Genomic DNA, 16,182 nt, shown 5'->3' with positions numbered 1-16,182 from the left:
TATACATTTCATTACAGTACTTTGAAAAAAATGTTTTGCGACACACATTCTACATTTCTCTTGTTATAAATTGATAAAATATTTCTATGGTAAAACATTACAGAATTTATTCTGTAAAATCTGACTACAGACGTTCTACTTACAACTTCTAAAACACATTTCTATTAGGCTGTAACACCGTAATTAATCATTACAAAATTCCTCTTAATTATTCTATGCTATAAATAATAATTTTAATACATAATTCAATTGCTATGAAAAAATGCCCACAAATTTCTGGACATGATTAGTGAAATAAAAAGGGGAAATAAATTATTGCTTTTAAAATTTGATAAATACAAAACAATCAACAACTCTTGCAGTTAACTATTTACAACACAATTTTCTTGGACAACAAAGAGATACTCCACATGAATTGTCTGTCGTACTCAACAAAGAAAATTTATCAGACTTTTCCTCGTGATGTTTAGCATTGTCTGATGGACCCATGGTTTGTTTAATCAGATGTCTGAAACAAGCATCCATTAAAAAATCTGGTTCCATACATTTCCAGCTCCATGTGATGGTACTCTTCAACTGCAATCTGTAATAGAGCCAGATCGCAATCATACCCTACCCACCCCCCCCCCCCCCAACTTTCAGAACCACACTGCAGTTGTAAATCACCTTCTAAGCATTCAAATTTAACATTGTAGACAAAATCTCATTAACAATACACATTTATTATTCAATTTACAACATCTAAACCATGTTAGGATTATTTGACCAGCACTAGCATAGCAAAACTTATATATTACTCAATACTGAAAGATTTGAATGAAATGAAAAACATTTACCTTGTAATTACTTTTAAAATATCAATTTTATCAGAGACTAAATTCAATTGTAGCATATTTTTATGTCTTTGGCGGTGATAATTACACATTAATACATATAATGTTGTGCAAAGCATTTTATTATGATTGTCATATATCTATTCTGGAAAAATGTTTTGTTTGAGATGCAATATGTAATGGATAATTACATATTTAAAGTTTTTTATTCAGAGCTTAATGGTGTAAAATACCAGTTTCAAACATGATTATCTTACAAAGGAATGTTGAAATACAATATATATAATTATAATAATAATAATAATAATAATAATAATAGTAATAATGATTATAATATTAATAATAATAATAACACCAAAAATAATAATTCATGTACAGTAGTAATATAAAATAATAATACACGTTCAGTAGTATTTCTTAATTATATTGCAGAAAGGCAATACAGGTTGATCAAGAAAAAGAAGATATAAATATTTAGTTGGTATAAAAATAAAATTTCTTGAACATGGATTCTTTTTAAAATTTAATTTTTTAAAATATGATTTCAAACATACATAATTTTCAAAGTCAAATATTTATATACTATATTATATATAATTGATTACTTTGATTACTTTTTTGTTGGATTTCTACGGAAGCACCTAAGTGCTATTCGACTTGACGACTTGCCAAGATAATTTATGTTGTCAAGACGACATAATATACATATCATGTAATGAAATTAACTATCGTGCCAAGACGACATACAATTTGTATTATGTCGACTTGTCAAGAGAATTTATCTCGCCATGACAACATATCATTTTCACTATGTTGACATGGCAAGATAAATTATGTCCCCATGACAACATAACATTTTTACTATGTCGACTTGACAAGAGAATTTATCTTGCCATGACAACATATCATTTTTACTATGTTGACTTGGCAAGATAAATTATGTCCCCATGACAACATAACATTTTTACTATGTCAACTTGACAAGATAATCTATCTCGCCATGACAACATACAATTTTTATTATGTCGACTTGTTAAGATAATATATCTCGCCATGACAACATAACATTTTTACTATGTCAACTTGACAAGATAATCTATCTCGCCATGACAACATACAATTTTTATTATGTCGACTCGCCATGACAACATAACATTTTTGGTATGTCGTCTTGGCAAGATAGTTGGTCTCGACATGATATGTATATCAAGATAACTTATGTTGTCAAGTCGACATAATATACATATCATGTCGACATACTAAAAATGTTATGTTTTCATGGCGAGATGGGTTATCTTGTCAAGTCGAATGGCACTTAGGTGCTTCCGTAGGTTTCATTTTCTATGCTATTTTTATTCTTAAAATATCTGCAACAAATTAAGAAATGACTACAAATGCTGAAGGTGGATTATTATTATTTAAGCAAAATTCGTGATAGGTTCAACGGTTGCTTTCAATCTTAAAACCTCGTTCACGCTAGAGCAATTTTAGATGCCAGTCATCAGTGTTAATATCCATGGCAGAATGCAGTGTTCAGTAATGATGCAAATACACTGTGCTCTAAATACATGATGTTGCAGTCTCATGCAGCTGAACTTTCCTCATAATAGAGGGGAAATGAGAAAATAGTGGAACAGCCGCTGATGGCAGTTGCATCAAGTCAATTGCAGTTTCTTTTCTGTTCGGGTCACTTCCTTGTACTAGACTATAAAATTTTATTTGACAGAAACATGTTACATGCCTAACTATGGTCATGATGATGTCACATCATGACCATATTTAGTTTTAAGTGCCAACTTGGGGATAACTAACATATATACTGGAATATTATGGAATAGCAGTGTATATATGGCGTTTGATTCAATGGCCGGTGCTATAATAAAAACTTCTAGTAGCCTTCATAATAACACACAAAATCAACATTATTATTATTATCATTATTATTATAATTATTATTAAAATTCTCCATCATTATTTGCATAAATCAAACTGTTGTTTGGAAAACTGTACTTGTAGATGAGTTGCTTTCTTGGCTTGTTTCTGATCCTGTCGGCGTTGTTACCGACGAATGTTCACTGGTTGAATTTAAACGTGATGTGTTTTCCTCTGGTGTATTATTATTATTTTGATGGTTAGCAGCTGCAGTTGCTCCGGTGGTCTCTGATAATGTTAAGTCTGCAAGTAGAAAATTTAGTTAAATAATTTAGGTAAAATAAAATTATATTTCTGGCATATGAAGTACAAACACAAGCAGTGTAAATTTCAACTGCTTTTTAATAGCATCAGTCAAAAATGGCCGCATGTTTGAACAAGGGATGGCAAAACACATGTAACAAGTGGGTTATATTAAATGTTTTAATTTTATGTCCATTGCTCCATTGAGGCTTTAGACACATAGCTATCATCTAACTTGTAAGTTGTGAGATAAATCTGGTTGGAAGAATGATGGAATGTGTCCTAAGCTAAAGATAGAAATGAAGTCTTCCAAAAGTAAACCTGCAAAATATGATGCTATGCCTACTGTAGACAAGACCTAAATATTTGGTTGACTAAGTTTAAACATCTTTATTATCTTATTACTATTATTATTATTGTTATAATAATAATAATAATAATAATAATAATAATAATTATTATTTCAGCTTCACAAAAACAAAGGCACTAATGACAATGAAGACATTGATCTTTCAGTAAACAATAGACATTTGCGGAGTATCAAACATAAAAACTGATAAATCAGAGCATGTAATAGGCAAGGACAAAAATATGCTCATGTTCAACAGACACACACATTTATTGTATAAGATCAACCCACAATTCTGGTATCAGCAGGCAAGCACCATCATTGAAAACCCACATCATCAACTCCACTGAAGTTGAATAACGAAAACATCAAACAATTCTTACCAGCACTTTGGACGCTTGGGGTACTTGGCTCAGAGTCCCCAAGTAACATGACCGTTTCTCTTGTATCCTCAATTTTTCTATTGTTAGCATTAACTGTTGGCATGGTGATGGTCAGCTGTTCATAAGGAGGTGGACGATCAGCATGTTGATCTTTGTAAAATCTAAAAAAAAAAAAGTAAGTAAAAAATGATAAATAACTAAATTGAAAATATTGCTTATTTACCAGTTGAGGGCAGTCGGCAAACAGTGGTAGCCATTGGGTGTGCTCAACCGTGAGATCTTTTCTGACCTTTAGTCCCTGGTTCAATTCTATTGCTGTTTTTCTTGTGTTTACAATAGTGTAAATAGTAATATATTCCTTCAATTGTATTATTTTATATTTTATGGCAACACTTAACCAAACAAATTAAATTTATCACTTACCGAGGGTAAACACTCAAAGTCAACAAACATAAGATCATACAAACAAAACGAATGAGGAAACATCTTTTATTACCAATGATTAATAAGTTAAATGCTTACATATATGGGGGCGGGGGCTCACGGAATCCCGAGCCATCAAAATCATCCGGTGGTGGTGGCGGACCTGAGCCAGGTTCGAAGTCCACCTGAGACAGCTGTTGCAATCGTTCACGCCCTTAATAATGAACAAAGCAAATAGTATGGTATGACAGTAAACACTTAAGTCAACTTGCTCATGAGTCAACAGGAAAAAGAGTTAAGTACACACTAAATTTAGAAACCAAAATGAGGTATACATACAAATGGTGAATAAACATTTAATGTTGTCATTGTGTTTAACTAAGAAATACTTGTTCAGCTATTTATGATAGCTTGGTAACAGGGAACTAATAATAAGGTTAATTTTGTATGAGATGAAATGCAAACAATTTAATTACTTTAAGCTATAGTAAAATCCCTCCTTTGGGACACTCCTATTAAGGTAACACTGCAGCCAACCACTATTCAGGAGACACCACTGTCACGATGGTGTCCCCTAAATACGGGCTTTACCGTAATTAAAACATCAAAATCAAATTCAATATTATAACTTTGTATAAAACATTTAGAAAAACAAATTATTTGACTAACAATTATACCTGAAGAATTAAATAAAAATAATTGATAAAACATTACCACTTACTAAATCGCAAATAAGCCATTCTTTTCTGCCGCATCCTGTAAATCATTATAAGAACGACACCAAGGATGAAGAAAGAGAAAGCCATTGTCAACATCCATTGCATATTGCTCTCGAGACCAGTTTTACCTGTAATAAAAAGCAACAAAATCATTAAGAAAAATAAAAAAAAAAAAATATTAAATTTTGTCAAAAGTCAAATAAATACAAATAGTATGATTGTTAAGACTTGCATAGCGCTTAATGTTAACAAGCGCTTGACATTATTACGCCAGGTTACTGGATTAAACACATGCTTGTGTCCATGGGGAGTATTCCATAATGGTAAAGCTGTAATAATCAGAGCATTTTGTGCTTAAACCTACTAGCACTACAGTAACTGTAGGTAACAATTTATATTCCTTGGTGGAGAGAGACAACAATAAATTACCTTGCCATGCATACAAGTGAAATGCAGTACTGAGCGGTTGGCCGAGAGGTATTGTTCCTGCTTCTTGCGCTGAAAACTCCGGTTTGAACACGGCATGTGTGACAGGTTTCAATTCAAATAGCTCCCCGGATAACCCTCATAATTGAGAGTTAGGCGGGTTAAGGGCAATGTTTGTATCCGTATGTGTCAGTTAAATGCTGTAGTCAAGTCGGGTGGTGATGCACTGAGGCTGCCGCAGGCCCCCAAGGGCTCAGCCCAAATTACCAATTTGAATGAGGACAAATAAAGAATTATTATTATCATTAATTTTATAATTATTATTATTGTTATGGATTGTACTGCTCTTACAACCTTTTGATTGCGAAAAAAAAAAAAGAAGCCTTTCAGCTGTCTCACATGATTCTAACATGTTCTTCTCACGGATGTACCTACCATTTTCATTCTCATCTTTATCCCAAATGCATGTGTATTTACAGCACTCCATGTCATCAGGTATGAATCGGTTGCAGCTAGGTTGCGCGCACATTGCTGACATACAGTTCATCGACTCCCCACAGGTACATGTTGTGCATACGTCCAGGCCTTTGGGTCTGAACCGTTCACCATTTTTGTACACCCGGTCTGCTCTGTCCAGGCATATATATTCCACGTCTGCATCTGTGAAAATATGGAGTCAAGAGTATGGCGTAGAAAGATCAAAAGAATCTTGGTCGAAATGAACGCATTAAAAAAGATAATTTAAATACTGTACTGGGGGAGAAATGAAAAAAATAAATATGTTTTAAGAAACAAAATTCACACCAAGTTTAAAAATTATTGATTAATAGTACTATTAGGCTCACACTAAATTATCAAATGATCAAGAGACATTTAAATATCTAACATGACTGGCTGATTTATATGGGTGGAATTGGAATTTAGATCATAAAATTTCCCTTTTTATTATAATGTGTGATGTTTATAATATTTGACTGGAAAATGAATGAATGAATGAATGAATGAATGCATGAATAAGTGGATAAATAAATGTATAATGGATGGGTGAATGGATGAATGAATGAACGATTGAATAAATGAATGAATGGATGATTAGATGAATGAATGAATAAATAAATAAATGAATGATGATTCTTTTTTTTCTCAATAATAATAAAGTACTCCCTACCTGCGAATGAATACCTTTGTTATATAATCAAAACAAAAATATTTTCAATTTACCTTGTTGGCATAAAAATTCATTCTTATTTTTGCAGTTGGATAAAACAACATCACTCCTTAATTTCTTGCTAAATTTTACCAAGACACAGTGTCTTTCAAAACCTGTGTTGTTTGCTTTTACAAACGGGGCATCTGTATAATCAGACTCTCGTAACTTATCATTCAACCTCTTGGTCAGTTCTTGGTCTAATGTCTGATTTTGACTAGCCTCTAACCAACTGGACCCATTCACTAATTGAGTATACTGGTAACCTATCCAGAAACTATATTCAGCCAAATCTTTCCAATCATGTTCCATTAAAAAGTCTAGTTCTTTTTTGTTCTCGGCTACGGCAAGGTGAGCCTTCTCTCGAGAACATGTTAAATCTGCACCGGCGAAACTTAGCTCATTCGAAAAGTATTTGTAACACATTTCTTTGTTGTCAACTGATTCTAGTTTCCATTCATCTGGACAGGACACTGGAATAAAAATTTAAAAATATGAATTAATTTATAAAATTGTACATATTCCCTGGAAAGGATAACATTTTCATCTTAAGTTGCTGCCTAGTTCATGTACAGTATTGTGTATTGTACTATATTACTGTGGTGTGGATTGGTGTAGTTAGATGCTTGCCTTCAAATTCTAGGGTCCTGGGTTCAAATCTTTTTTAAAAACTAAAATAGAAATTCATTCCCGAAAGCCTGCTGCACATCAGAGTTGTATGTTTACGGTAAATATTATTCATAGAACTTGGCCATAAGGACATAGATCTCGTGAACAGTGGTTGTATGGAAGACTTTTGGCATTCACTTGAAATACTGTATCTCTCATGTTTAATAATTTTTTGCACGAATCCAATGTCTTACAAATTATAAGTATGGTTAACTTCAAAGAATGACAAATGTCAGGCCATAACTGATTCTATGTTTCGTTCTCTATCTGAATATTGTCAGGAACGAATATAGTCCATAGATACCACTTAAATACCAGAATCAAAACAAATAAATTCTCACTAATCAGAAAGTAGGCAAATCTAATTAACAATGTAGGAGACAACATGTACTGCTGATAAACAAAATGAAAAGGCATAGGTAATGCATGGGTAATGTAAGTGTCCATGTCTTACTGTGTGCTAACAGCTTATGACTTTTGCATAAGGCTAATTATCATAATCTTTATACTAACACATAACATCCACACTTTAAGAGCTAGGAAAGTTTCAATGTTCTCTTTCAATCCCAATGGAAATCTTAAATTTGACAGGAAGACGTTATGAGCCTGGACTTTTTTGAACCCCTATTTTGAAAGTCTCTAATTCTGCAAACCACAATTTAGTATATATTACTCACCATTTTTAGGTAACGAATGGCTGAGATATTCAGGTTTTCTAATTAGATTATAGGGAGACGTTGTTGAGTCTATTGCTGGACTGCATAACACTAACAATGGCTGCACAACTGAAAACCAAAGATCGAATCACATAAACTACAACAACACAATCCAGATTGGATCTCTAGTATGTTATTAAATATTAATAATGTTAGTTTAATAAATAAATGTGCAAAAATACACAAACACTCTCCCAAAACTGCAGTGTAAAATTATATTAATTTTTTAAAATATGCATTAAAGACAAAATGTGCTTTTCACGACAGCAAATGACATGTAGGCTATGCCTACTGCTGTACTACTGTATAAAGTAGATTTCTGTGCAATTTGTTGTCTTCATCACTGGAGTGTAATTAGTAGTGTACTGCTCCTAGTGAAGAATTGTTTGAATGTCATCGCAAGATCTGTTAAAATAAATCAAGCAACTCTGAAAAAAGGAAGTGATGTACATACATCATCTTGATTCTATAATTTTTTGCACTTTAATTTTTTTTTTCTTTTTCACTTCATTATTACATCACACAAAAACGAATTGCAAATGTAATTGGTTACTGTCCCTCCGTAGCAGCATAGCATGCAACCTGTTGGTGTATACTATGATTTACCACCAACCGACTTTCTGTTTTCCTTTTGAACCTTTCAAAGGCCTAGGCCACTAGCTAGGCCTATATATATAAAATTAAAGAAAAAAAAAACATGTCCTGGGCCTTCATCATCATCATATCTCAGCTGCAGTCCAGTGCCTTAATCAAACCAAGTAATATGAGCCTAGGCGGAGGCTACACACACATCATTGGCCATGGATGGCATCATTCACATCATAGTAAATATGGCCTTGCCTAGGCCTAGCTCTACAGCCTAGGCATAGGCTAGTTACACCGCTTATTTAATACCTCCTTGGTTACACTACTACCAGAAGGGGAGCGGTGCACCATCATCCATCATTATGCATTGTTATTGAGTCGGATTCAACTTACCTGCTGAAACAGTCACGACAAACATCAACAAATTTTCTATTTTATTCCAATTCATGCTGGACAATAAGTTCAATCCCAAAACAAAATTTAGGGTATTTTCATGATAACATATTTTTTATGAAATGCGTTATCTTTAACCTAGCATATAAGCTGAAAATTCTAACTTTTTTCCAAATTATAAACTAGAAAATGGCTTCTCTCTGCGTACGATGTTCGATGTTTGAGGACCCATGAGGTCAAAATGTCGTTTGGCCACGTGACCAAAATAGTACAGCAATTGATGGCGAGCGGATCGATACCATGAGTGCGAATGCTCACTGTTCGAGCAGTCGAGCGTGATAGAACCAAAATTACAGATACCAAACCCGAGCGAATCATAGGTACATGTACGAATGTTGCGAGCCACTGCCCCAAAAATCACGGTCAAGTAGTTAAAAATCACCTAAAATCAACTTATTTTGCGATTTAGCGCCCGCAACTGATCATCGAGCCCCACTTCACCTCGCGCCCCCATTATCCCCCCCCCCCATTTCAAGTCTTCGGATATGCTACTGTAATTTTTCCCCTGCCAATCAGCAGTAGTGGTGCCCCTAATTTTTTCAAAATTATAAAATATTATATTATATTATAAAATTATTACTATAATTATAAAATATTATATTATATATAAAAAAAATAGAGTAAAAATGAAAATATAACCAAATCTAGGTCTAAGGATCATCTAAGGAGCCATAATTATTCTTACCAGCTCAGCCCAGGCCTAGGTGAAACTCTGCATCTGTGAACTTCCCCCTGGCCGTTCACTCTATTTTAATTCATGGATCCGTTACTGTAATCTATCAAAACGGTTTTAGGTCAAGGCCTACTACAGTAACTTTTTTCGTGTGGATATAACCTTTGTCTTTATTATAAATTTCACTGTTTTGTTGACCGATTTTGAAGTTGTATATTTCAAGGTGTGAATCTAAAACCCTTTTTTTAAATATTTCAATTTGCTCATAGACATCTATTGTAACTTTTATATGTGCGTTTTTAAATTTCATTGTGGTTTGTTGATCAATTTGTATATTTGTCTTTGGATTTGCGTAAATCTGTTAACCAATTTTTTATATTTTAATATGCATAGGCCTAACTTTCTATTATATAATTTATGATGGTGCCATTTTGTCAATTTTCTAATATTGGTGATGTTGACCACTATGACGACGATGATACACTGTGTTTGCATGAGCAATGTAATTTCCAGTTTGGATGAATAGAATAAATTGACTTTGACTTTGATGGAATGAATTATCCGGAGTCTTAGTTGCACTACATAAATTCGTACATGTTGTCATTGTAATCGTACAACTGGTATCGCTCGAGAGCCGAAGTATCGTTCCTCGCTAGCTGTCGCTGTTTTCTTTTGTGTATGTTTTGATCTGTACTGAGAGCGGAGCGGTTCTTTTAGCTATGCATAATTATGAATAAATTGGTTGCGAGATTAACTTCCATTTAGAGTAAGTATTTTAAGTATGGATAATGATGGCGGAGCCTACTATATATTATTAGAGGGAAAGAGAGAGAGATAGAGAGTAGCCTCAGAACAGAGAGACGGAACAGGTATCTAACTAAACTAGGCTAGGCTAGGCAGCTGCTGCAGCAGGTCACTTCGGCCCAAAAAAATCGGCCCACACTAATTCGGCCCAAACCAAATCGAAGCAAAACCAACTCAGCCCCAGACGACACTTCGGCCCAAACCCCACTCGGCTCCAAACCAACTCGCACCAAAACCAGCTCACCCAAAAGACAACTACCCAAATGATACGGAATTACCTAGATAGATGGATAGCGCTCGCGATTACCCATACCCAAAATGACAATATTATTATATTATTATTATTATTTTAGTATTATTAAATTATTATAATTATTAATATTGTTGATTCAATGATAGGTCTAATATTATTTTTAGTATAAATTATTCTTATTCATTTTTATATTATCTGAATTATATATTTTATAATTATTATTTTTTAGTATAACTATTCTTATTATTCATTTTTATATTATCTGAATTATATATTTTATAATAATTATTATTATTATTGTTTTTTTTTTGTTTTTTTGTTTTTTTTGTTTGTTTTTTCAATAAATCTAACACTTTGGAATTAAACAGGTGCACTCATGTTATTTCTGGTAAATATTCTTTTGGTAAACTGTTTATTTCAGATTGGCAACACCCAATATGTTTTTCGATAAACGTAGCACCTTGCAAAAACTGACAATAAAATTCAACTATTCATTTCACAACACAGGGACCACCCAACTATTTTAACCTGCCGTCTTGAATAAATATATATCATATATAAAATATAGAGTTGTCGTCTGGGCTGAGTTGGTTTTGGTCCAAGTTGGTTTGGGGCCGAGTAATTATAATAATAATACTAAATTAATAATAAACCATAAATATAATATAATAATTATAAAATATATAATCAAGGCAATTCAACAGAAGGACGCACATCTCGGGACATCAAAGGTTATAACTCTGGCATCGACATTCTAGGCGCACGTGCGTCCCTGCACGCTGAACGTCACAAAAACCATAGCAACCAGACCATAAACCGTCAGCGTACGTGACGAATTACCCACGCGCGTGTTAGTTGCCATGATAATCGCGCGTCGTGCGGTGACTACAAAGGCCTAATGATATTTTGCACTAACATTAGTGCATAAAAAAAAATAAATAAAACGGATGGCACACATAGACTAATAATTGAAGGCTGTATTCGCAACTAGTATCAGATTGTCAATGCCACAGTTAAGATCAAAGGACTGTACGCACGCGCTATGTTCGAGAGCGGAAATGTGCGTCCTTCTGTTGAATTACCTTGATATAATTATGTATATATAATATATAATATTAGGCCTATATATGATATTAATAATTATAATAATACTAAAATAATAATAATGAATATAATAATATAATAATTATAAAATATATAATTTGGGTAATATAAAAATAAATAATAAGAATATTTATACTAAAAAATAATATTAGACCTATAAATAATATTAATAATTATAATACTAAAATAATAATAATTGTCATTTGGGTAATGGGTAATTGCAATCGCTATTCATCTGGGTAATTGCAATCTCTATTCATCTGGGTAATTCCATATCATTTGGGTAGTTGTCTTCTGGGCCGAATTGGTTTGGGCTGATTTGGTATTGGGCCGAAGTGACCTGCTACTGAAGTTTGTGTGCCTATCATAGCCATGTTTTTTTTTGTGTTGTCCTTGTTGAAGTCTTCTTAAAAAGGCTTTAAAGTTTTATGTCATGAATGTTGCAGTTGCAACTTGATTCAACTCAACTGCCAGACTGCTGTATACAGTAATAGAGTAAGGCTTGTGCAGGGAATATATATCATATCCTCTGCTCAAATTAGGCCTAGGCTAGGCCTACAATTCCATCCATGAATTTAGGAAAAAATGGGCCTATTTCCGGACACCTTGCAATGTTTACATTGGCCTATCTGAAACGCTGGTGGCGTCCTACCCTGGTAGGCAGAAGATTCACGAAGTATATGAGAAATGCATTGGAAATCAGGATGCTGGTTATCCTGTATTTTGTTGTGCCAAAAATACGAAAGCTACATGGATGAAATTCACATATATTATAGTTACTGTATATCTATTAGGAATCGGCAAAGAAAAAAAAACAATTTTGCAAATTATATTTTTTATATTTTCATTCGATTTTTAAAGTCATTTTCGTCTTATCTCTTCTGATGTTGGAAAGTTCAAGCACGCTAGGCCAAGAACATGAAAGCTTTATACACAAAGCTACCACATTTGCCCGTGGTCCGATGGAAGCTTACAGCAACATAGACCGCAATTCAGCCTTCGAGTTAGAATGAAAGAAAAAAAACATTTTCAGGATATACGTAATCCATTTGACTGTCTTATTATTACTTCTATTTAGGCAACTATAATATTCACCAAACTTTCCAACATCCAAACAGATAAGACGAAAATGTATCATGTTTTCATAAGTAATTTTCCATAATGTGCTCAACAAATATAAATTTAAGAATGTGATGTCAAAATAAATAAATAAAAAATAATTTTTCAGGTCTGGAAAGTTTGTATAGTGTGACTGACCATCCAGATGTAAAACGAAGCAATGGCCTCATTATGGGGAGTAACTAGTTCCACAAGTACTTCCCCTAATTATTCAGGGCAATGGAAACGTGTTGGTACAATACCAAACCCATGCATACAAGCACAGCCTGCCACTGTAGATGTAGAACCGACCTGCGATCCAGCACACAGAAAACAATGTTTACCCAATCAATTTATGGGGTAAGATACTACCTTTCTTTAGTTACCCTCATTATCATTATCAAACGTATATTCATTTTCATCTTTATCTTCTTGTGGATTTTTAAAATTATGTAGACAGAAGATTTGGTTGAAACTACAAAAACAATTTGGGGACTGAATATTACCATTTAAAAATCATTTATTTAATGTAATTTTTTCTTTTTTTCTTTTTTTTTGTGCATCAAATAAAAGTCCCAATCGGATGAGAGGCCGAAAATATATAACTGACTCTTCAGCCAATACATGATCAGAATGTGAAAGTTCAATATACATTTTATTTTTCAGGTATTGGAATGGTTTAGATTCTGGAAAATTGACATCTACACATCAGAGGTCACCCTCCAAGAGACACTATGACCTTCCAGGGTAGGTGCAAGGGCACAGGGCTGACAAATATTTTCCTGAAATGATTTTGAAATTTGAGGTTGCTATTTCCGAGCATTTTTAAAATGCTAAAATCCTAAAAAAATCCCAACCTGAGCCCCAACCATAGTGGGGCAGAGGTGTAGACACCTGCCTCACCAATAACTAAATGTTTCTGTCACCCTTGAGGTGACATCAATATGCATTAAAGGGCTAATATTTTCCTTAAGATGTTGGTTATATTCGGATCCTAACACCTTTTTTAGAAACTATTTTAAAAATTTTACAAAATCGGAATATAACAGAGATATTCAGAATTGGAATACTATATTATTTGACATTCATTTCTAGTAAAAGTCCCTTTTCTCCTTTTTTTAAAAAAAAGAACTCATTAATATTGTAGTCTAAATTTACACCAATCATATGACAAGGATCTATCTAGGTGCAGTATAAAATAATATGTTACAGTATATAATATTATGCTTGGAGTGAAGTTGTTTTTAGGGAAAAAATGGTACTTATATGATTTGGACCCAGAACTCTGATATTGAAGTCAGGCATTTAACCACCTTTATTTATTTATTTATTTATTAGACTTTACACTGACAATGCAATTTAAAACAGGACAGTAGCCAGTAATAGGGAGGGCAAACAGGTGCAAAGCACCTCAAAAAGCAGGCCAGATCATAATTACTGAACTATCCATAACTATAAACCACAGGAAATAATATACAATATATAATGTTAACAAAATTTAAAAATAAAATAAATAAATAGATAAATGACAAATTCAGTTTGACAAGGACACCAATATACAATTCAGGAGATGATGACCAATGTGGGTCCCTTTCAATCTATCAATTTTCAATCTATCGATTTTATTTCCAATTTCAGCAACAAATATTACAATGATATGAATAATTTAATTATAAAAATTATAGTAAATAAAATGATCAAATCAAAAGGAATTGGAAAAATGCATACAAAACAAGTAAAACACTTTTATCATGTAGCCCTAATAATAATAATAAGTAATAATAATAACAATAATAATAATAATAATAATACACATGTATACATATGGATTGTATAGCTTTGAGTTAATACAATCATGTATTTTGTTATGCCTGAATCCCCTATTTTTAATGTTGATATTTCAGTGATGGTGAACCAACAACAAAAAGGTTGCTAAGTGAAAGAATGGCAGCTGGTATGAGGAAACTGTACATATCAGAAGACCAGCCTTATGGAAAATCTTCCACAGAACATAGTGTCCCATCAAATGGGTTATGGAAAGATGAAAGAGTGTTTGGTGCTGGCATCAATTTTGGAAGTGACCCGTGGATGCAAGAAATAGATAACAGGTGATTTATTTAATAGCAATCTCATCCATTCTTCATATTCTGTGTTGTTAATGCATGTTTCCTGCACTTTGACCCCTGGACAGAGGTTGCCTGCCAGATCGTAAGCATAGACATCTCACCCCAATACATACTGCTTAGTAGAGGGCATCCTCTCTTAGAAACAGATTTTAATAATGATACCGATTAGGTCTCTTGTCGATAAAATAATTGTGTGAATGATGATGACAACGACAGTGGTGGACCAAATCTCACATTCATTGTGAGACTGGCATTAATCAAATTCTTCAAGCTCTGGCTCTCAATTACAAAAGACTTGTGCATAAATAAGCACAGAGGTGAAGAAAGGAGCGTTCATGTTGCGGCCCTGTTCCTACCAATCCTCTCACAACTTACACATTAAACTCGTATCGTTGAGTTTTTGAATTAACCAACATAGCTCAACAGAATATGTATAGACTCAATAAGAAGTGGCAATTCAAAGAAATTCCCAAAAAAATCATTAAAAACAATTTCTTGTTTGTGATGTGTACTCTCTGTACCGTGCAGTGGCGGCGCCAGCGGGGGGTGGGGGGGCAGCAAGGGATTAAGCGCCCACCTCAAGCTCCCCCCCCCCATCGGACAGAGCTCGTCGGGCAGTTGGACTAAACAATATACAAAAAATAGGCCCACACCAAGCCAACACATGTCTGTTACAATCAGAGAGTGTCGTTTCTGGCCATCCAGAGGTACCTATTCTTAAAATAATCTCATTTGGGATGGGGAACACCCTCTCAAACCCTTCCCCCAGCTCTGGCCTACGAGTCCAAGTCCCCCTGTCGGACAGCATGCTTTGAGCGCTTTTGAGACTCTGTATGTAAAGCGCTATGTAAATTTAACTAAATTACAACTTAACATCTCCTCTTGGTCACCTTTTATATATATTGTTAAGTGCCACCAATGCAGCCATTGTGTTAACCAAGATGACAAAACAACTATTGTTGCTTGGTTTTGATGATGATGACGTAGAATTAATTTTTATTAAATATTTTCAGGTTAGATGCGAAAATTGATTCTGATGAAAGTGGAAACGAAGATGATCACCCCCGACTGATTATTAAACAAGATTTTCTGAACGTCTTTAAGTCGCAGAATGTTGAGCCCTCACTTCCCCCACAGATCTTATCCGACATGTAAGTACAGTACCTCCTAGTTTCTGTTTGATTGT

The 16,182-nt window shown here is 33.7% G+C and overlaps 2 protein-coding genes across 2 annotated transcripts; one reads left to right on the top strand and one right to left on the bottom strand.

The window, feature by feature from the left end:
- Positions 1-670: 670 nt before the first annotated feature.
- On the bottom strand, positions 671-9,111 carry LOC117105225 (integral membrane protein DGCR2/IDD-like). The gene is made up of 8 exons (XM_033246299.1): positions 8,879-9,111; positions 7,862-7,969; positions 6,530-6,988; positions 5,744-5,968; positions 4,885-5,010; positions 4,263-4,377; positions 3,741-3,901; positions 671-3,008 (listed from the first exon to the last, which is right to left on the bottom strand). Exons 1-8 carry the CDS (start codon positions 8,931-8,933, stop codon positions 2,818-2,820), a joined length of 1,440 nt encoding a protein of 479 aa, XP_033102190.1. The 5' UTR covers positions 8,934-9,111; the 3' UTR covers positions 671-2,817.
- Positions 9,112-10,251: 1,140 nt separating this feature from the next.
- LOC117105331 lies at positions 10,252-16,151 on the top strand. The gene is made up of 5 exons (XM_033246451.1): positions 10,252-10,377; positions 13,001-13,230; positions 13,537-13,617; positions 14,775-14,978; positions 16,010-16,151. The coding sequence occupies exons 2-5, from the start codon at positions 13,052-13,054 to the stop codon at positions 16,149-16,151; spliced, it is 606 nt and encodes a 201-aa protein (XP_033102342.1). The 5' UTR covers positions 10,252-10,377; positions 13,001-13,051.
- Positions 16,152-16,182: the final 31 nt, after the last annotated feature.

This window comes from Anneissia japonica, unplaced genomic scaffold, assembly GCF_011630105.1.
Source record: "Anneissia japonica isolate Jap-2015-1 unplaced genomic scaffold, ASM1163010v1 scaffold287726_len2788222_cov184, whole genome shotgun sequence".
Taxonomy (NCBI): domain Eukaryota; kingdom Metazoa; phylum Echinodermata; class Crinoidea; order Comatulida; family Comatulidae; genus Anneissia; species Anneissia japonica.
This window is presented reverse-complemented; position numbering and strand designations above follow the sequence as displayed.

Excerpts from the sequence above, each read along its gene's own strand:
- LOC117105225 (XM_033246299.1), bottom strand. The coding sequence starts at position 8,933 with ATGAATTGGAATAAAATAGAAAATTTGTTGATGTTTGTCGTGACTGTT. Across the intron at positions 6,989-7,861 it reads CCATTCGTTACCTAAAAATG|TGTCCTGTCCAGATGAATGG; the intron begins GTGAGTAATATA and ends TTTTTATTCCAG. Across the intron at positions 5,011-5,743 it reads TAAAGATGAGAATGAAAATG|GTAAAACTGGTCTCGAGAGC; the intron begins GTAGGTACATCC and ends TTTTTATTACAG.
- LOC117105331 (XM_033246451.1), top strand. The coding sequence starts at position 13,052 with ATGGCCTCATTATGGGGAGTAACTAGTTCCACAAGTACTTCCCCTAAT. Across the intron at positions 13,231-13,536 it reads TTACCCAATCAATTTATGGG|GTATTGGAATGGTTTAGATT; the intron begins GTAAGATACTAC and ends TTTATTTTTCAG. Across the intron at positions 13,618-14,774 it reads AGACACTATGACCTTCCAGG|TGATGGTGAACCAACAACAA; the intron begins GTAGGTGCAAGG and ends TTGATATTTCAG.